This window comes from Lissotriton helveticus, chromosome 5_1, assembly GCF_964261635.1.
Source record: "Lissotriton helveticus chromosome 5_1, aLisHel1.1, whole genome shotgun sequence".
Taxonomy (NCBI): domain Eukaryota; kingdom Metazoa; phylum Chordata; class Amphibia; order Caudata; family Salamandridae; genus Lissotriton; species Lissotriton helveticus.
The window spans coordinates 85,695,066-85,717,541 of NC_136065.1; the positions used below are offsets into that span (position 1 = coordinate 85,695,066).

Consider the following 22,476-nt stretch of genomic DNA (forward strand, 5'->3'; position numbering starts at 1 on the left):
GTGACACTGTAAGGTAGGAGCAGCGTGATACTGTAAGGTAGGAGCAGCGTGACACACTAAGGCAGGATCTGTGTGACACTGTAAGGCAGGAGCAGCGTGACACTGTAAGGCAGGAGCAGCGTGACACTGTAAGGCAGGAGCAGCGTGACACTGTAAGGCAGGAGCAGCGTGACACTGTAAGGCAGGAGCAGCGTGACACTGGCAGGAGCAGCGTGACTCTGTAAGGCAGGAGCAGCGTGACTCTGTAAGGCAGGAGCAGCGTGACACTGTAAGGCAGGAGCAGCGTGACACTGTAAGGCAGGAGCAGCGTGACACTGTAAGGCAGGAGCAGCGTGACACTGTAAGGCAGGAGCAGCGTGACACTGTAAGGCAGGAGCAGCGTGACACTGTAAGGCAGGAGCAGCGTGACACTGTAAGGCAGGAGCAGCGTGACACTGTAAGGCAGGAGCAGCGTGACACTGTAAGGCAGGAGCAGCGTGACACTGTAAGGCAGGAGCAGCGTGACACTGGCAGGAGCAGCGTGACTCTGTAAGGCAGGAGCAGCCTGACACTGTAAGGTAGGAGCAGCCTGACACTGTAAGGTAGGAGCAGCGTGACACTGTAAGGCAGGAGCAGCGTGACACTGTAAGGTAGGAGCAGCGTGACAGTATAAGGCAGGAGCTGCGTGACAGTATAAGGCAGGAGCTGCGTGACAGTATAAGGCAGGAGCAGCGTGACAGTATAAGGCAGGAGCAGCGTGACAGTATAAGGCAGGAGCAGCGTGACACTGGCAGGAGCAGCGTGACACTGGCAGGAGCAGCGTGACACTGTAAGGTAGGAGCAGCAGGCACTGTAAGGTAGGAGCAGCAGGCACTGTAAGGTAGGAGCAGCGTGACACACTAAGGCAGGATCTGTGTGACACTGTAAGGTAGGTAAGAGCAGTGTGATACAGTAAAGTCGTCTCTGGGCAGGTGCATGTGTGTGGACGAGAGACAGTCTGTAACGCTATTGCAGCCGCTACAGCCGTGTCAGGAAGACAGCTTGCAGACTGAATCCAGATGGCACAGATCAATTGACCCTGACTCCAGAGGTGGCCCAAGGTTCCAGACTATAGCTTCATTTATATTGGGATTCCTGGCTTCTGTCTGGAGATATTTTGTGTTCAGGAGCAGTGATGATGGGTTTACAGGGACAGAGGTGGTGTGTTAATCCATGCAGGGTTCTAGAGGAATGATGACCAGGTTTACTGTGGCAGGAATCGAGTGTGGCAGTGGTTCAAGGCATGTGGGCTGCTAAATTCATATCTATAGCATAGATCGCCGCCTAGTGTTGGGTCCGGATGATTGCACATTGTTGTCCTGGAAGAGTCTTCGAAGTATCACGAGATAGGTGGCTCCTCACCTGGACTACAGTGCGCATGGGCATCGACTCCATCCCCAGATTGTTTTTTTCCGCCATTGGGTTTGGATGTGATTTCGACGTCTCCTGTTCGGAATCGTGATAGAACTTTTTAAAGGCCAAAAGGCCTTCTTTGCACCGTCGGTATTGTTCGCGTTCGGTCCCGTATATCTTCCAGCTCGTGGAGTCGGATATCCGGGGGGTCGTGTGACTCTTCGGTGATCGGGGCCTGGTCGACGCAGCAAGACTTCGACGGCATGGAACGGAGTCCGTTCAAGAAATGTCCCGTGTGTGGATCCAAGTACCCACACATTGACGTCCATCCTGTGTGCAACAAGTGCCTGTCGCCGGACCACGACGAGGCCAACTGTATGGCCTGTTCAAGATTTCGATCGAAGAAGACGATCAAGCTTCGGCGCGTGGCGCGCCTAGAGGCCCAGCGATCGGCTCCGGCACCCGTGGACATCTTTGACGACACCGAAGCAGACGAGCAAGTGCGTCACCTGTAGATTTCACCTACACCGGTGGAGGTCGAGTCCGACTACGGAGCGGACGTCCACAGTCAAGACATTGAGGAAATCGTCAAAGGTAGGGGACGACGAAGAAGCATATGGGGCCATGGAAGATAGCTCGGAGGAAGAGCTATGCCCCGTTCGTACTCTTACAAAGGCTCAGGTCACGGGATCGCCACACGGCATTACCCAAGACCTTACACCTCAATCCACGGCCCCGCCTTTCGGCCCGGCTACGGAGACCTCCGCGGAGCCGCCATTATTGAAACCGAAACTGAAACCCTCGGTATCGACGAAAACCAAGATGGCCGAAACGCCATCGAAACCGACGTCTGCTCTGCCATCGTCGTCTTCGGGTGTCTCCAAGCCAATGAAAGCTGTTGACCAGGCAAAGGTGCCGAGGGTGGTCAAGGAGCCAAGCTCGAAAAAGGCCGTCGAGCCGGTGTCAACCAAGGCGGACAAGCCGACCTCCAAGAAGGCTGTCGAGCCTACATCGGGAAAGTCTGTCGCGCCGAAGACCAAGGGGCCCGTCGAGGCAAAGTCGGTGACGGGCGCAGAGCCAAGGTCTGGGGTCGTGACACCTAAAGGAAAACCTGTCGATCTGAAGCCGTCTGCATCGACGTCTGCGGCCGTGGACAGTGATCAAAGCGCACCGGTCAAGGGTGCTCCTGCGCCTCGACCAGACAAACACAAGTCATCCACGCTCCGGTCTTCCCCTGGGGGCGGACCGAAGACATCGGTCGGGTCGACGAAACCGTCCGCTTCCTTTACGAAGCAGGTCTCTGACTCCCTCAAGCGCCTTAAGGTCAAGGCTTTGGCATCGGAACCGAAGACTCCTTCCGCACCGAAGCCGGCAGACCCACCGAAAACCACCTCGGCGCCGATCCTCTACACGTTACCGCCTAAGGTGGCGCCGAAGGCCTTTGCACCGCGGTCGGTGCCCAAAGACACTGTGTCGAAGTCGACTCACCCGGCTGGGACTTTGGGTCATTGACATCCTTTAGTTGAACGGTCGGAGCATTTCATCGATGCCGACACTGGGAAACTCACGCTATACAAGAGGAAAATAACTTCACAGCCTTTAGAGTCGTTTACAATCCCTCTGAAACGAAAGAAGCCTGCACCAGAAACACCAGTACTGGTTGAGCAGATTCTTCCACAGCCTAGGAGGAGCGCAACACCTTCACCCACATACTCTGATGGGGATGAAGGGGAGCAGGATGAGGAGTACAATTTTCCTGCACATACAGAGCCTGATGAGCAGCAGGACTCATGGATGGACACAGGTGATCAAGGGGACCAGCAGACGGTCCAGGATCCTCAGGTTTATAACGTCAAGCCGTCTCCCACTGAAGATTCTGCGGCATTTAATGCCTTGATTTAAAGGGCAGCTACAAACCATAAAGTGGAAATGCATGCTGACCCCGTGGAGGTGGACTTCCTTTTTGACACTTTCTCTACTGCTGAAAAGACTGTCAAGACTCTCCCAATGTTGAAAGGGGTCCTTAAGCATGCGGCAGACATTTTCAAGGAACCCACGAGATCAAGGGTTGTCAACCCAAGAATTGAGAAAAAATACAGACCGGCACCTGGCGACCCAACCTACATAAGGGGCCAGTTGCCTTTGGACTCTTTGGTGGTCTCTAATGCCCGCAAGAGGGCAAACTCCCAAACCACGGGTGAAGCTCCTCCCCCAGACAAAGAGTCAAAAGTGCTGGAGGCATCTGGGAAAAGGGTAGCAGCTCAGGCGGCCAACATCTGGCGCATCTCAAACACACAGGCTCTGTTGGCCAGATACGATAGGGCACACTATGACACCCTAGAGCAGCTGTTACAACACCTTCCAGACCAGTTTAAAGAGGGAGCTGAAATGCTTATTCAGGAGGGGAAGCTCATCTCCAACGCTGCTATAAAGTGTGCGCTGGATGTTGCGGACACAGCAGCGAGAGCAATCAACACTAGTGTAATGTTGAGGCGTCAGGCATGGCTCCGCATCTCGGGATTCAAGCCAGAGATACAGACTACTATCCTCAACCAGCCCGTTAATCCTGACAGGTTATTTGGTCCAGAGGTGGACACCACCCTGGAGAAGATATAGAAAGATACCGAGACTGCCAAGTCCATGGGAGCTCTCCAGTCACAACAATTTAGAGGGAACACTTTTCGTCGCTCAGGCAATCGAGGTGTTAGCAGAGGGCACATGTCGCAGCAGACGCCATTCAATAAAAGTGGTGCGCAATCCTCCTACAGCAAGCAGGGCAGAGGTGGATACAGAGGAAACAGTGCCAAGGGTAGAGGCAGAGGCAACAACAGTTCCCGCTCCTCTGCCACCACCAAACAGTGACTCCCTGTCACTGCCCCCCGACCATCCAACACCTGTCGGGGGGAGACTCCAACAGTTCCTGCCAGTCTGGAAGTCCATCACCACAGACAGGTGGGTCAGGAAACTTATCCAGTTCGGCTATTGTTTGGAGCTGACATCCACTCCACCAAACATTTTTTTTTTTTTAAATATATTTTTATTGCAGAATCAGGAAGAAACACAACCAACAAACCAACCCTTACACCAGCGGGTCCCATCATACAGCACAATAGCAATGCAATACACAGCCGATTAGCCCACATCCCGGAGGCTGGGCAGCGTGTCAATGAGTCAGTTCGCTGGAGGTACCTCGGTGCATGCCCTATGCGGGACACGGGTCAAGTGTAGCACTTCATATCTGCTTTTATCCCAAAACAACCAACCATCTCCCCCCCATCCAATCCCAGGTCACTTCAATGTCATACCACGAAATCAGCATGACTACTTTCCTGGGCCATCCGGTTCCGGGAAGTCGCCGCTAGCCGGCAAACCCCCCCCTCCCACAACTCCTACTCTAAACCCCCCCCCCAACTGCTGCTGATGCGGGTATCACCAATCCCCCCCTGCTCTAGGTGGACAACTATCAGGAAGTTGTAACAAACAAGTGGTCACACGGAATCCCAGTTCATAACTGATCAGTTTCGTCGCCTTCAGTGAGGTGGTCCCTCAACGCCTGCACCACCATCTCCCATGACCGAGCTAGGTCCAAGCTCTTTTCATTACCCGTTCTAGTCGCCTGGCGCATTCGTGACACACTCTCACAGCCCGACCACTTCACCAATTCGTTCCTCCACCTCCGTGCAGACGGCCCCTCTTTAGATTTCCAATGCCAAGTGAGTTCTCGCTGCGCCAGTATCAGTCCCAACCCAATGAATTTACTCGTCACCTTGGTCTTTTTAGTGTGCGGGAACCAAAGAAGCAGGCACGCGGCCATATCAAAGTCCACCTCCCGATCCGTGACAGCATTCAAGAGGTCTCCCACCTCGGACCAGTAGTCCCCCAACCTCGGGCAACCCCACAGCATGTGGTCAAGGTCTGCCTCGGGCTCCAAACATCTCGGGCACATGGCGTCAAGCACTTGGAAGTGTCGACGTAACCTCTCCGGGGTCAAATATGCCCTATGGAGCACAAAATAATGCACCTGTTGGAATCTCGCATTCCTTGTCTCTTTCCAGGCCCTGTGCAGCACCTGACCCCAAACAGAGTCCGGAATTGGCCTACCGATGCTGGCCTCCCAGCGCGACTTCAACTCGACCAACGGAGCCAGACCCTCATTCAGCATCCTATTGTGGAGGCAGGTCACCGCCTTGACGGTGCCCGCAGCCATCACCACATATTGGCACACCGCCGACACCTCCGGTTCAGCCAATCCGCCCCCCCAGTGCTTCCGCAGAGCCGCGACCACCGCCGCATGCAGCAAGAAGGAACCATTCGGCAGGCCGAACTGCTCCTGCAAGGTCTGGAACGGGGCCAGCGCCCCATCCACATAAAGGTCACCTACCATCTGCAAGCCCAGGTCCTCCCACTCCAGCAATTGGGACCAATCACCCCCGTGCGGTAAGGCAGTGAGCATTCCCAACGGAATCTCCGGGGCGTACGGCCGGCGCTTCCCAGCCCTCTTCATATATCTGTTCCAACACAATCTGAGTGTCCATTCCTCCATCGTGACTTCCCTACTGGCCAGTCTCTGTTGCATCACGATAGACGACAAGACATGCCTCTGAACGCCGACCCCCCGGCCATTTTCGGGCCCCCTGAATTCTCTAGCCACGTTCTGCGTCAGGACCTGGAGCTGCGCTGCCAGATAGTATAACTCTTAGTCGGGGATGGCCATCCCTCCCTCACACTTGGGTCTCAGCAGGGTGGTCAGTGCCACCCGTCTGCGACCGTGGCCCCAGAGAAAACCAGTCACCAACGTCCTCAGCTCCCTGAAGATACCCTGCGGGATCCACACCGGCAACGTTCTAAAATAATAGAGAAGTCTCGGGAGTGCCACCATTTTCAACAGTGCCACTCGTCCCAGTACAGACAGCGGGAGGGAGGCCCAGAAGTCCATACTGCCTCTCAACGCCCTAATGCAGCGCCCCACATTCCCCTCAAGGAGGTCCGCCGTGTCATGGTAGATGCGCACCCCTAAGTACAGAAAACAAGATGGTTCCCACACCACCGGCCTCGTGAGCTGTGGGCAGAGCGTGGCCTTCCGCAACGGAAACACACAAGTCTTAGTCCAGTTCACCCTGAGGCCTGAAAGCCTCCCAAACCTGCCCAGCATATCCACCGCGCCTTCCAGAGCCCTTCCAGCGTCCGCCAGGTACAGTAACAAGTCGTCAGCGTACAACGATATATAATGCGAGTCAAGTCCCTGCGCAATCCCGTCGAAAACAACTCCCATTCTTGCCTGTGCCGCTAAGGGTTCCATCGCTAGAGACCGGATAAACCGAGGAGACCAGCGTCCCTAGCCGCACCCGCGCCTTAGCCGATGAATAGAGCACTCTAGTCCAGCCTCGGAACCCCTCCCCAACCCCGAACTTCAACAGCACACCATCTAAAAAATCCCATTCCAAACTATCAAACGCCTTTTCAATATCAACCGCCAGCACCACCGGGCCCGGATCCGCTAAGGCAGCACTATCAATGACCCCTATCAGCCGACGGATATTCATCGAGGTACTCCTGGAGGGGATGAATCCCGCCTGATCTCTATGCACCAAAGAGGTCATCAGTGGCAGGAGCCGGGTGGCCAGGATTCGGCTCAAAATCTTATAATCCACAGTCAACATAGACAACGGACGAAAAGAAGCGACATCTAAAGCATCCCTGCCCGGTTTCAGCAGGGGCACAACCAGCGCCTCCGTCATAGTCAGGCAATCGCCCCAGTTGTTTCGCCTCCGCATACACAGCCTGCAGTCTGGGCGCCAGCACTTCCATAAATTTGGCGTAGAACTCAATCGGCAGCCCATCCACCCCAGGGGTTCTATTCCGCGCCATATGGCTAATCGCCCCTCTAATTTCGGCCAGGGTGACCGGACCCCCCATATCCCGGGCCTCCTCCTCATCCAATACCGGCAAAGGAATCTGATCTAAATAATCGCTAATGTCCGTGGCTTCCGCTTCGGGGTGGCTGGTATATAGACCTGTGTAGTAGGATTGAAAGCGCTCCAGGACCGCGGACTGCGAGCAAAACCACCATCCCATCCTCCTTTCGCACACAGCACCAGACAACCCCTAGGGTTCGGATCAGCCAGCTTCGCAAGGAGCGTGCCCACTTTATCACGTTCCTCATGCACTTTCACCGCATACAACCTATAGTAATAGCACCGCAGTCTCTCCGTCTCAGTCGCCACCGCTTCCTTGGCACGCAACAGGCTGTCCTGCAGCTCCGGCTTCTCCGGACGCTGCAGTTCCACCCCTCTCAGCACCGTCTCCGCTTTCGCGAGGTCAGACAGCACGGTTCCTCTCACAGTCAGAAACCGGCCCATGCAAATCCCCCTCACCACCACTTTCATCGCGTCCCATTCATTCGCTCTGGTCGCCGTCGACCCAGCATTGATCAAAAAATAGTCGTCAATGCTTTGTCGGACCGTGTCGCAGAACGCTGGGTCCTCCAGCGTCTCCGGACGGAGTCGCCATGTGGGGACCGCCGATCTCGCCAACTGCCATTGCACCGAAATCAGCAGCGGGTTATGGTCCGAGATGGTTCTAGACAAGTACTCAGTGTGCTGCACCACCTTCGCCAGAGACTCACAACACAGCACCGAATCCAAACGAACATGCAGATCATGCAGCGCCGAGAAATAGGAATAATCCCGAGTTTCGGGGTGCTGCGCCCTCCAGACATCCACCAAGCCCCACCTCTCCTGCCAGTCCCGCCTATGGGTCGCAAGTCTGCGCACTGGGGAGTCCACCAAAGGCGGGTGTGACCTGTCCAACCGCACATCCGTAATGGAGTTAAAATCCCCGGCCAGGAGGATAGGGCCTGCCAAGTAGCATGCCAGTGAGCGCGACAAGCTCTCAAAGAAGTGGGCCTGCTCAGCGTTGGGGGCGTAGATGTTACACAGCACCACTTCCCTTCCATACAGCTGTCCCTCCACCACTACATAACGACCCTCCGGATCTATCTTCTGACTCATGACTTGGAATGGCGTGCCTGCTCTGACCCATATCAACACCCCCCTGGCAAATGCTGAGTAAGTCGTGCCAAACACCTGACCCCGCCACCTCCTCTGCGATGCCCCACATTCCTGCTGTGTCAAGTGAGTTTCTTGAAGCATTGCTATCTGAACGCCCCGCCTCACCAAGTAGGCATGCACCTTGTGGCGCTTGACCATAGTACGAATACCCCGGACATTCCATGTGATACATTTCAAATTAGGTAACGTCCCCATAGAGCATCAATCCCAACAGTGGCGCACGCCAATAAATGTGACCCGCATCGCAGCAATTGTACAACCCCCTCAAAACATCCCCTGCAACTCCCACCCTCCCCAGGACAGGGCCTAGTAACCCAGCTTCAGCCCCGTTCCAAACCTCAAACACCCCACACATCACACTAATCTGTGGTCGACACCACAGAAGACCTTAAGGGTCTGATGGGGACTATGGAGCCCCGAACCAGGATGACAGAGCAACCACCCCGCGCCCATAGCCCCGTGCTGCCAATGCAGCCCCATACCTGGCAGTCCAGTAGAAGTCAGGAGCGTCCAGGCCATACCAAAGTCCAGCCGCCACAAGCCTCACCCATTAAAGATACCATCAGACGTTTGTGGGGTAACCTCCGGCCCCTGTGCACCCCCCACCTCCGAGTCTTCATCGCCAGTCTTCAAACCTTCACTCTCCGAAGCCGAACCCCTGGAGGCGTCCTCCTGCTGCGATCCCGTTATGCTCGCTGTGGCCTCCAACGCACTCCGTCTATCGGCCAGCATTTGCGCCTCTCGCTCGGCCCGTTGACGTCGATTCCGGGAGCGGATGCGCTGCGACTTCCTGACCCTGACCGGTTGTTCCCGATCTCTGGCTGGCCTGTGCGCCCGGTCCGTCCCTGCTCGATACAGTTCCAGCCAGGACCAAGTTGCATCGGGTGTTTGGAAAAACTGAGTCCTGCCGTCAACGATGATCCGCAGCTTGGCTGGAAAAAGCAAGGAGTATTGAATCCCCTCCTCTCTCAGCTCCTTTTTCACCGACCGAAAAGAAGCCCTGTTCCGCTGCACCTCCTGCGTATAGTCCGGAAATATTGTCACCTTGCTGTTGTCCACTTGGAAGGGCCCACGATCTCTCGCCTTTTGGATCAGCAGATCCCGATCCTTGTAGTGCAGCAGTCTGGCCACCACCGGTCGGGGCGGTCGGCCCTCCAGGGGAGGCTTCGCGGGCACCCTATGCGCTCTTTCCAGGGAGAAGAAGGGGGACAGACCCTCAGGCGCCACCACTGTGCGGAACCAGTCCTCCAAATAGGCCACTGCATCATCCTTCTCTATTTTCTCCGGAAGCCCCACCACCCTCACGTTGTTCCGGCGGTTGCGACCTTCCGCGTCCTCCACCCTACGCTCCAAAGTCGCCAGTCGAAGGACAACGTCATCAAGTTTATGCTCCGCCGTGACCACCGCTGGTTTCAGCTCCTGGAGCAGTTGTTCATTGGATTTCACCCGGTCCGAGAGCTTGGCGTGGTCCGCCCTCAGCAGGCCGAGCCCGGACGCCACCTGCGCAATATCCTGGTGCAGCTCCTCCTTCGTAGCAGTTATCGCGGCTAGGATTGCATCAAGGCGGAGGTTGAGCCTCTGTTCTTGCGGTGAGGACTCCGTCGGGATGCCGCCAGGCACGTCCTCCGGCCTCCGGCTTCCCTGTCCAGATGGCACAGCGTCGCCAGTTCCCTGCGCGGCCATCTTGTATGCAGATATTCAGCGACTCGAGCAGCCCCTTCGGACAAAGGCGAGGCCCACCAGAAACGCCCCGCGGAGCACCCCAACCAGTGCGGCTCACCAATCCTCAGGACAAGCGGGAGCTCGCGGCGTCAACTGCACCCCACGCACAATCCTCCGACCAGATCCAGTCCGGAAGTGCGCTCCTCGGCGCCCCACAGTCACTCAGAAAACACCCGCAAGGCCCACCAGGGCAAGGGGGGGCAAAGTCCACTGAGGGGGCGGCCAGTGAATCAGGCGAGGCCCTGGGCAACACTGGCCCCCTCGAGACACCATGCGCCGTGGGGCTCAGCACCACGCCGCCAGCCCGGCGCGTCCTCGCTGTCCAGCGGGCGGGACCCCCGCTCCCGATCGGGCCGACAGCCACCTCCTAGTCTGCCGGGCCCCAGGATGCCGAGGCGCCTTGGGCGGCCGCCCCCCCAAGTGCCCCACCAGCTCTCTGTTCACCCCTGCGTCCCGTCGGCCCCTATGACGGGTCAGCCAGGGGGTGGGCGGCCTCCCAGTCCAGCAGTGCCTCTGCCGGCACAGCGCAAATGCAGGCTCCGCTCCTCTGCCGTCCGAGGATCGGGTGGGGGAGGGGTGCCACACACTCCGCACACGCCGGTAAATCTCCGCCGGCCTCCTCCGCGGCGCGGGGTCCGCTCCGACGGGCCCCCGCTCTGCTCACTGCCGCACAAGTGCCCCGCAGGAGCCTACAGCCGCTCCGGTGCCCCACACCGCTCCGCTCCAGGAGCTCTCAGGCAGTCGGCGCCGCCATCTTGGCTTTGTTCGCTCGCCAGGTCACGCCGAGCACCAGGTCCGCCCGTGTCCACCGGCCAGGGTCCCGACGGAGTCAAACGCTCCTCAACAGGTCACCAGCCCCCCGGACCACGATTCCAGCCGCCAGGCAGCTCGGGGCGACGGTCAGCAGGAGAAAAGACGGGGCATGGCGCGGAGCAACTCGCTCACGCAGCCATCCCGGTCGGCGCTGAAACCACGCCCCCCACTCCACCAAACATACCCCCAAAACACCGTCCTATGTCAACAGAGCACTTGCACTTATTGCAGCAGGAGGTTCTGGTGATGCTGCAAAAAGGCGCAATAGAGCTCGTGCCAGTGGAGGAAGAAGGCACAGGGGTTTATTCCCTGTACTTCTTAATCCAAAAAAGGACGGCTCACTCAGGCCGATTCTCGACCTACGCCCCTTGAACCAGTATATTCTTTCAGAACACTTCCACATGTTGACACTGCAGCAGGTTCTCCCCTTGTTACAATGGGGAGACTTCCTCGCAACCTTGGACCTCAAGGATGCTTACTTTCACATACCACTCCACCCATCCCACAGAAAGTACCTCCGGTTCACCATCCAAAACCGGCATTACCAGTTCAAGGTACTCCCCTTCGGAGTGACCACTGCTCTCAGAGTGTTCACGAAATGTCTGGCGACAGTGGCGGCGCACCTCCGGAGACAGAGTATACATGTCTACCCTTATCTGGACGACTGGCTCGTTCAGGCAAAGTCAGCCCAGCCGTGCGCCGCAGATATGTCCCACACCATTCACCTCCTTCACAGTCTAGGATTTTCACTGAACTACCCGAAGTCGCACCTTCAGCCAGCCCATGTGCGGCAGTATTTGGGCGCGACGATCAATACTCTGGCTGCCACAGCTCAGCCGAACCCGGCGAGGATCGACAACATCCAGTCGCTGATCCAGAGGTTCAGACCGCAACACTCACTCCCAGCGAGAGTGTTCATGCAGTTCATAGGCATGATGGCCTCCTGCATCTTCATAGTCCCGCACGCCAGGTTGCATATGCGTCCGCTCCAAGAATGCTTAGCGCATCAGTGGACTCAGGCTCAAGGACAGTTGAACGACCTAGTGTTGGTGACGGGTCGGGCATACAGCTCTCTGCATTGGTGGAATCCACACAACCTTTGCAAGGGCCGACCGTTCCAAGAGCCTGTGCCACAGATTACCCTGACGACGGACGCATCTCTCCAGGGATGGGGGGGGCTCATGTGCTCCACTACACAGTGCAGGGACTATGGACGACACAACAAAAGGAGATGCACATCAACTACTTGGAACTGATGGCAATCTTCATGGCTCTCAAGTCCTTCAAAGTACATCTGTGCAACAAAGTCGTTTTGATCCGGACGGACAACATGACAGCCATGTACTACATTCAAAAGCAGGGAGGTACGCACTCTCCACAGTTGTCTCATCTGGCTCAGAGCATGTGGAAGTGGGCCATTCAGAGGAACATCTTCCTCATGGCGGAACACCTCCCGGGCACGGACAATCAGATGGCGGATCTGCTCAGCAGGTACAGCCACCAGATGCACGAGTGGGAGTTACATCCATCAGTACTCCGCCCGTACTTCCAGCAGTGGGGTCATCCAGAGATAGACCTGTTTGCCACGGAGGAAAACGCAAAATGCCAAAGCTTTGCCGCCAGGTTCCCTCACCCACTATCGCAGGGCAATGCGATATGGATGAACTGGTCAGGTAAATTTGCGTACGCTTTTCCCCCAGCGCCTCTCATTCCGCTGGTGGCAAGAAAGCTAAAGCAACACTCGCTGACGCTCATCCTGGTTGCTCCGACGTGGGCGCGACAACCATGGTACACCACGTTCCTCGAACTCTCTGTGGTACCGCATCAAAGACTGCACCTCACACCCAGGCTCTTGACGCAGAACCGTGGCGACATTCAGCATCCAGATCCGCAGCAGCTCAATCTGGCGATCTGGCTCCTGAGGTCTTAGAGTTTGGCTACCTTGATTTGCCCCCTGAATGCATGGACATCATCCGGGAGGCAAGAAAGCCCACTACCAGAGCTTGCTTTGCAGCGAAATGGAAGCGGTTTGTCATCTACTGTACAGAGCACGCTATCAACCCGCTCGATGCATCCATTCCTAATATCATCTGCTATTTGTTGCACCTTTACAAATGCAATCTAGCATACGCTTCCATTCGGATACACTTATCCGCCATAGCGGCTTATCTCCAAAACAGGCAGCATCTCTCTGTCTTCAGGGTGCCTGCCATTAAAGCATTCCTGGAAGGGCTGAAGCGGGTCATCCTTCCCAGGACCCCGCCAGCTCCTGTGTGGAACCTCAATGTGGTACTCACCAGATTGTAGGGTCCCCCGTTTGAACCTCTGCATTCATGTGAGATTCAGTTCCTAACATGGAAAGTGGCTTTTCTCATTGCCATCACGTCTCTAAGACGTGTTAGTGAGCTACAGGCGCTCACAATTCAAGAGCCATTTATACAAATTCATTCAAACAGGGTGGTGCTGCGCACTAACCCCAAATTTCTTCCGAAGGTGGTGTCGCAGTTTCATGTCAATCAAACCATCGAACTGCCCGCTTTCTTTCAAAACCCAGAAACGGTAGCAGAAAGAATGCTCCATACGCTTGATGTCAAAAGAGCGCTAATGTACTATATTGACAGAACACAACCTTTTAGAAAGACACAGCAACTCTTTGTTGCCTTCGCAGCCCAGCATAAAGGCAACCCCATTTCCATAGCAGGAATAGCCAGGTGGATCGTTAAGTGTATTCAGATTTGTTATCAGAAGGCTAAGCGCACTTTAACGGTCCCCCCCAGGGCACACTCCACACGCAAGTTGGGGGCCTCCATGGCATTCCTAGGTAACATTCCTTTGGAAGACATTTGTAGGGCAGCCACATGGTCTACACCACATACGTTTACCAAACATTACTGTGTAGATGTGCATTCCAAACAGCAGGCAGCTGTAGGACAGGCTGTTCTTAAAACACTTTTTCAGACTTCTGCAGCTGGCACGGGCGGCCGCCGTTAATGGAGGGACTGCTATGTATTCTATGCTATAGATATGAATTTAGCAGCCCACATGCCTCGAACTGAATATGCTACTTACCAGTATGCATCTGTTCTTGGCATGTAGGGCTGCTAACATTCATATCGCCCGCCCTCCTCCCCGGCGCCCGTTGCGGCTGCAGACTTTTCTTGCATTTAATCTCTAGCATGGCCATCGCTTACACTGTTAAACTCCATCTTTGCCACAATAGCTAAAAACAATCTGGGGATGGAGTCGATGCCCATGCGCACTGTAGTCCAGGGGAGGAGCCACCTATCTCGTGATACTTCGAAGACTCTTCCAGGACAACAATGTGCAATCATCCGGACCCAACACTAGGCGGCGATCTATGCTATAGATATGAATGTTAGCAGCCCTACATGCCAAGAACAGATGCATACTGGTAAGTAGCATATTCATTGTCTTGGGTGGTTGCTGGAACACATGACCCCAATTAAGAAAGTATTTTTAAGTTTCCATATACACCCATCTGGAGCAGATGTAACCTGTTAGTTAGCAATCTTCTGGCTGAGCTAACCATTGTGCCTAGAAGACCCAAGCCTTGGCACTCCATGGCCTCCCATGATGCACGCTGGTTTCTCTGAACTATCTGCATGCCTTAGAACCCCACATCCTAGCATTAAATATTAAAGGCACTTTGTATATCGTTAGAGCTTTGACTGTTGTGTGTGAACAGTAACTCACACTGAGCTCTAGTCCACAGGCGCTGCTCTTGAAACTGAATCTTATTTCAAATATAGGCCGTATGGGATTGTCATACTTTGTTCCTGTCCCGGGCATTGCTTTTTAATATAAAGATGATTTGTGTGTTGTTACAGGTGTAATAATGTGCCGATTCAGTGCCCAGAGGCCGTGGTGAAGAGTTATAAAGGTAAAAATCATTGTCATGATTATCTTTGTATGTTTGTTCATAAACTTGTTATAGTATGGTATGTTATATGCTTGATATAGCTCACACGTGCCAGCAAAATAAAGCTTCGACATATCATCAAAGACAAGGCAAATTATTAAATGATTCAGCTCAAGACAACACCAGCAAAATAAGTTATAGAAGTCACTTTTCTTATGGAGACTCCCAACTGTGGATTCTTCACTGTAGGAAAGTGCCTTTTTTGGACATTGTTTACCCCCACTTTTTGCCTAGAAAATACTGTAGTTTTGAATGAAAATGCACAGGGTCCTGCCAACCATGTCCCCTGTGCCAGATCTCCTTCCCTAACCTGTACCCTTTGTTTCCACATTTGGCACCCCTTTAGCTCACATGTAAGCCCCTAGTAAAAGATAACTGATACCATGGACCTTGTGGTAAAAGAGGGCCCCTAAGGGCTGCAGCTTGAATTGTACCACCCTAAGTCCTTAGTGCGGTCACCGACTGGCCCGAGTCAGCCTGCTATCATCAGACCGTTTTCTGACCACAGGGGGGTGGTGCCTGCGCGCTCTGAGGCTGAGAACACTGCCTCTCCTGGGTGGAGGTATTCACACCTTCCCCTGGGCAGGAAGAGCCATCCGTGGAGGGGAGCTTCAAAGTCTTTGCCACCTTTGGAATGCAACCCCAGCCTCTCTTGTCAGAGGGAGCAGGCCTCCTTACTTTCCTTACCCCCTTTTTTGTGGGAGGACAGGCACAAAAACTTGGCGAATAGGAGGTGAGCCCCCCTTTGCCAACTCACCGTTCTAGGTTCACCCCCCCCCGGACACCCTGCCAGGAGGAGGTCACAACTCCTCCCTCAGCAGGTCCTTTGTTTTCCCTCCTGAGTGTCGTCCTCGCCTCTCCCCTGGAGGGCATAAGGCTGTCTCTGGGATAGCAGCTGTTTGCAGTCATAAATGGCTACTAGGAAACTTTGGGTAACAAAGTGGCATCTTTCTAAAATTCAAACACACACAAAAATACATCGGGTCTAGTTGGAGCATCCCAACACTGTAGAGGGCAGGGCGTATGGGTGAGGAGTTTTGTTAAAAAAATTGTTTTTTCAGGAACAGATGTGCATATTGTGAGCCCCCCTAAAGTGTTGCGTTGGTCCAACCATACGCTTTTTGTGTGTTTTTGAATTGCATTGGAAGTGATGCATAATGTGTCTCTAAATGCCCCCTGGTGGCCCTCTGTGTGTCAGTAACTTCTAAACTTTCCATTTGTAAACTAGTTACATCAAATTAAACTTGAGCAACTAGTCTGGATTAATGCAACAATTCTTTTGTTTTAGTCCCATTTGGAAGTAAGGACTGCTGAGTTGTCAGCGTTTAATTCCATGTTAGCCAATGGGACTACTAGACTTTCAGTGGTAGAAACTGCAGTGCCAGGTTTTACTGCCAGGACATGTAAAGTTATCAAAAACACATGCCCTTCTTTTCAATATAATGCACCCTGCCTTTAGGGCCCAGGAGGTATGCTTTAGGGGTGACTGATACATATTAAACGGTTTGGGCTTTGCCATTGGATTAAATGGCAAAGTAAAGTTAGCAGTTCAAAGCTTGTCTGCCAGTCTGCAGTGGCAGGCTGGAAGTCACTCCTTGCTGTGTGTCATTTGTTGTAGTACAAATACGTGCTGAAATCAACGAGGGACACAGCTTGCAGGCCCTAGGTACCATATACTAGGGACTTATAATTATGTTAATTTATGCCAATTGTGGGTAAACCAATTAGCCGTATTCCTTGTAAGGGGTAGAGCACTGCATGGAGGTATAGTCGCAGGTTTCAGTCCACTCGGAGTTAAAAACCTGCAGCATCAGTTCAAAGGTGCTGCTTAGTACTGTGCTGTCTAGTACAGTTTACTTGTTTGTTCCATGTGCTCTCTAGTGCATTGTACCATCTAATAAACTGTGGCACATAGTACATTGTTCTTCCTAGTGCAGTATATCGTTCAGAACAGTGTTCCATCTAGTCCATGTGTCATCAGGGTGCTTCCTAGTGCAGTGTATGTCTAGTACTTTGTGCCCTATATTACAGTCTGTCTGTTGCTCAAGGGTCTTATCTAGTGCAGTGTCTTCAGGAGTGTCGCCTCTAGTAAAGCGTGCAAAATGCTGACGTTTAGTGACCTTTGCTGTCTAATACAGTGTGCTGTGCAGTTTTCAGTCTAGCAAACTGTCTAATGTTTTGTGCTATCTAGTGCAGTGTACCTCCTAGTACAGCGTATTCATTGTATCGTCAGGTACTGTGTGTGGAGTCCAATGTGCTTTCAAGTACTGTACACAGTTTAGTGCAGCATGTGGTCTAGTACAGTGTGCCTATACTCTCTAGTACACTTTGTTGTCTAGAACAGTGTGCTCTCTAGTACAATGTTCTGTAGACTGTGCTGTGATTAGTAGCACAGTGTGCTGTCTAGTACAGTCTTCTGGTTAGCGAGCCGTGCTGTCGAGTTCACTGCACCATCCATTACAGTGGGCTATTTAGTACACTTTGCTGCCTGGTGCAGTGTGCAGTTTAATACAGTATGCTCACTTCAAGGTTCGAACTAACCACAGGCCTCTTTAATGGCTAATTCAGATGAGGAAAGAACCCCAAATTGTTATCGTGGTCCATTTCCCTACAGGGTATTATGGACTTTACAGTGGAACATAAACCTGGGACTGACCATGCTAATGCAGATGGCCTTTCCAGGTTTTCCCCCTAGAAGATGAGAACTACTAGGGACTAGGGTAGTTGCTCTTCACCTTTCGTCTGTGTGGGTGAGGGGAGGGTGGGGTGATTATGTAAAAGTGTCCTTTTGTATTGTCACCTCCACACCCCCCCTCCCCCCCCCATTCTGATGGTTAGAAGTCTGAAAGTGCACTGGAGCCTGCTGTCCAGGCCCCAGTACCAGTGCTCTATCCCTAAAAACGATGTAAGAAAATTGACAAGGATGTTAACCCCCTTATAAGTTCCTAGTAAATGGTACCAAGGGTACCATGGTTATGGATGTTGCAGCCTGCAGGGACAGAGCAAGCTTCCCAAACTCTACTTTGCCATGACCATGAGTGGCAAGGTACAAGCCCATGAAACAGGGTGCGTTATATTAAAGGTATGGACATATCAGTGCAAGATTATACGTCTCTTTAGTGGCCTTTTTCATTAAGGGTTACTATAATTGATCATTGGACCGTAGGATAACATAGGCTGGTTCCTGGGCACCCGATGTAGCCAGATCCATTATGGGCCTACTGAAAATAGTCATTTTTGGTATCAAACAACTTTTATCATCTCCCCTGGTATGACTCCATGTCTGTTTGATATGACATGCACCTAGGTGGCTACTTTAGAGGTTGCCCACCTGGTTGCCCCTGCCTCTCCTCTGCCCTGGTTGGCAGCCTACAGCTGCTACCGCCAAGTCGGGAATCTCACCCCCTACTACTAGGTTGAACACTCCCAGGAGTTAGAAACAAAGCCCTGCCTGGAAAGGAGGTTAGACCTCCCTCCCTTACAGGATGCTAGTGAAGTGGCACATCAACACGTTGAGCTTCAAGCAGTTGCTACCTCCATGACCGGAATCTGACCCGCTGACATCATATCATCAAATGAAGGAGACCTTGATAGAAGAAATTGGACCCACCACAAAGGAGTACAGAGCGAAGTTTACGGACACCCAAAAAGGTCAAAACCAGACATGGGTGTATTTCATAGACTCCTCAGTCAAAGCTCTAGAAGGCTCGAGAGTTTTCCTGACTGCAATGCCCTGGTGCCTGAGGAGGGAACTGCAGCTGAAGGAGCCCGAGCCGACCTGGCAGAGCTCCTAGGTGCAGGGGTGCCCTCCAGAGAAGACCTATGCCAAGGGTAAAGGTCATGCCCTAGTCTGGAAGGCCTTAGGCAGCAAGCTGCAATGCAAGAAGAGATCTCAGTGGTACCCATGGCGTCTAATGGGAAGATGGGGGTCTTATAAACTGAGGCCAGGAACTCCAAACCAGGGGCATCCAGAAAAATGGTGGTCCCCAAAGTGTAATATACAAAAAGCAGGGAGGTCTCCTTATGAATCCAATCGGGGACAAGGAGCAGTACATAGAAATGAGAGAAAAGTCCCTATCTGACCAGAGATTGGACAAAACAGAATACTAAATAGAAACTCCCAGACCCAATATAGACATAACCACGTGTTTAACAAATCACAATTGTAAGGGAAATGAGATCAAACCAATTTTAAAATGATGTATAGAAATTTTGTACAATTTATTCAATTAAAAAAATACATACTTTTGCAAAAATATACTGTGCCGTTATTAAAACAATATTAAAAATGTGAATGCACAACGGCACTGAATATTTTTGCAAAAGTATGTATTTTTTAATTGAATAAATTGTACAAAATTTTTATACATCATTTTAAAATTGGTTTGATCTCATTTCCCTTACAATTGTGATTTGTTAAACACGTGGTTATGTCTATATTGGGTCTGGGAGTTTCTATTTAGTATTCGGTTTTGCCCAATCTGACCAGAGATTGGGCAAAACCGAATACTAAATAGAAACTCCCAGACCCAATATAGACATAACCACGTGTTTAACAAATCACAATTGTAAGGGAAATGAGATCAAACCAATTTTAAAATGATGTATAAAAATTTTGTACAATTTATTCAATTAAAAAATACATACTTTTGCAAAAATATTCAGTGCCGTTGTGCATTCACATTTTTAATATTGTTTTAATAACGGCACAGTATATTTTTGCAAAAGTATGTATTTTTTTTAATTGAATAAATTGTACAAAATTTCTATACATCATTTTAAAATTGGTTTGATCTCATTTCCCTTACAATTGTGATTTGTTAAACACGTGGTTATGTCTATATTGGGTCTGGGAGTTTCTATTTAGTATTCTGTTTTGTCCAATCTCTGGTCAGATAGGGACTTTTCTCTCATTTCTATGTACTGGTCCCCAAAGTGTACACAGCATTAATTCTGACCTTAGCCCAGGGCGTCCCTCTAGCTGGACCTCTGGGATAATTCAAACCCTGGGGCAGGTTGGTTGCCCATTTTTATTGGCCCCAGATGTCTGACTAAGCGTAGAAGTGGTGTCGCTCTTGTGTCACCTGTCATGCCAGTGGTATGACCGGGCGCAACCAAAATCTCTCTTAATTCCATTTACAGTGGTTCAGACTACCTTTGAGAGGGTGGAAATTAACATTGTTTGACCCCTTGACCCTCAAACTGCATCGGTTAACAGGTTTATTCTTGTGGTAGTGGACCATGCCTCTAGGTATTCTGAGGCAATTCCCTAATGCACTATCATTGCCCCTGAAGTGGCAAAGGCCTCCTTGGTATCTTTACCAGAGTGGGGTTTCCTAAAGAGGTGGTCTCTGATAGATGCTCACATTTCATGTCTGCATATGTAAAAGATATGTGGGATGAATGTGGTGTGAGCTGAAAGTTCACCACCCCATATCACCCTCAGACAAATGGTTTAGTTGAGAGATTTAACAAAACAGTGAAGGGCATGATAATGGGCCTCCCTGAAAAGCTCAGAAAGAGATTGGAATGTTCTGTTACTTTGCCTCTTGTTTACATACACAGAGGTGCCACAGAAGGCGGTTGGCTTTAGCCCCTTCAACCATCTGTTTGGCTATTCTGTAAGGGGTTCATTGATTCTAGTGAGGGAAGGCTCTGAAAGCTCAAAAAAAGCCCAAACTGGACATTGTAGACTATGTACTGGGCCTGCTTTCACGCATGACTCAGAACATGAAGAGAGCAAGCAAAAATCTGGATGCCAGCCAAGTGCTTCTCAAGCTCTGGTATGACCAAAAGTCAGCACTGGTTGAGTGCCAACCAGGTCAGTTGGTGTGGGTGTTGGAGCCTGTGGATCCCAGGGCCCTCCAGGAAAAGTGGACTGGTCCCTATCCAATTGTGGAAAAGAAACAGGAAGTCACCTAATTGGTAGACGTAGGCACCCCTATGAGTCCTCACTGAGTTCTCAATGTGAATCGCCTAAAGCCACACTTGGACCGAGCTGACATGACCATGAACACTGATGGAGGTCAGAAGAAGGAAACTGAACCTATCCCTGATCTGCTGTCAAATGAATCTACAAGATGGTTCAGTAGAGGGTGTTGCATTATCAGACTCTCTTACTGTACAATAGCAGTCTACTTTCAGGCAAGTCCTGAACCAGTTAGCTGAGCTTTTTTCTTTGACCCCTGGACAGACAACATGGTATGTTCATGATGTGGACACTGGTGACGGCCTACCTGTCAAGAACAAAATGTACAGACTTTCTGACCAAGTCTAGGTTTGCATCAAGGCTGAAATAAGTAATATGTTAGAGATAGGGGTGATAGAACCTTCTCCGAGTCCCTGGGCTAGCCCAGTGGTACTGGTCCCCAAACCTCACTCAAAGGACGAAAAAAAGAGATGAGGTATTGTGTGGATTACAGAGGGTTGAATGCGTTCACAAAAAATGATGCATACCCCATTCAAAGAGCAGATGAGCTAATTTACAAATTGGGTGCAGCCAAATTCATTAGTAACTTTGATTTAACATTAGGGTATTGGCAAATCGGACTCACCCAGGGAGCAAATGAGAGATCAGCGTTTTCAAACCCTGAATGCCACTTTCAATTTAAAATGATGCATTTAGGACTGAAGAATGCACCTGCCAATTTCTAAAGGTTGAATAATCGAGTTCTTTCAGGTCTGGACAATGTTTGTGCAGCATATCTGGATAATATGGATGTATTTAGTTCCACCTGGAAGGATCACCTTGTCCATCTAAGGGAGATGTTACAGGCCCTGCAGGAGGCAGTCCTGACTATCAAGGTCAGTAAGTTCCAGATAGGGCAGAGTTCTGTTGTTTACTTGAGTCACCTTGTAGGTGGAGGCCAAGTGCCACCTCTCCAACCAAAAATCCAGACCAGTGGCAGGGTCCCAAGACCCACACCAAAGTCAGCGGGGCTTTCCATGGCTTGACTGGGTATTTTAGGAGGTTTCTGAAGGGGTACGGTTCCATTGTGGCCCCTCTCACTGAGCTCACCACCAAAAAGCAACCTAAGAAGGTCATCTGGACCACAGGATTCCAATCAATCAGTAGATTTATAGCGCACTACTTGTCATCCCTAAGGGTATCCAGGTGCTGGCAGGGTCCAGTGGATTAGCCAGGACTTCAGGGACTGTCGGAACTCTGGAAAAGCTGGTTAGGTTTGTAGATGGAAGGTTGGCTCGTTTCAGGTCTTCGCTGCTAGGTAGGAGAAGGAGTGACCTCTGCATCTGCTAGGTCGAATGCGGGTGGGGTGAAAATTAGAGAAAGGGGTAGCCATTTGAATATCTTACGAAGCGGAAGGAGGAGACCGAGTTGACCTGAGTCGTCATGATTAGCTTCTTGTCCAGAATGATGCCTTGGTTCCTAACCTGGTCAGTGGACATTGTAGTGTGTTTGATATATTAGTGCCACCAGGTTGCGTCCCATGGGGAGCTTTTTAAAAAAAAAAAAAATTAATAAATCTTTTTATTATTTTCAAAACAAAGTAAGAAATAGACATACCAAGTGCCATACATTCAGACATAATAATAAGGCGA

At 51.7% G+C, this 22,476-nt stretch overlaps 1 protein-coding gene across 1 annotated transcript in view; it reads left to right on the top strand.

Annotated features, from left to right (window-relative positions):
• Window positions 1–22,476, top strand: part of LOC144754182 (E3 ubiquitin-protein ligase TRIM39-like) — an 87,656-nt gene that overhangs the window by 45,860 nt on the left and 19,320 nt on the right. The window contains exon 5 of the mRNA XM_078641764.1: window positions 14,825–14,877. Coding sequence (XP_078497890.1) covers window positions 14,825–14,877 — 53 coding nt within the window. The remainder of the gene's footprint in view (window positions 1–14,824; window positions 14,878–22,476) is intronic.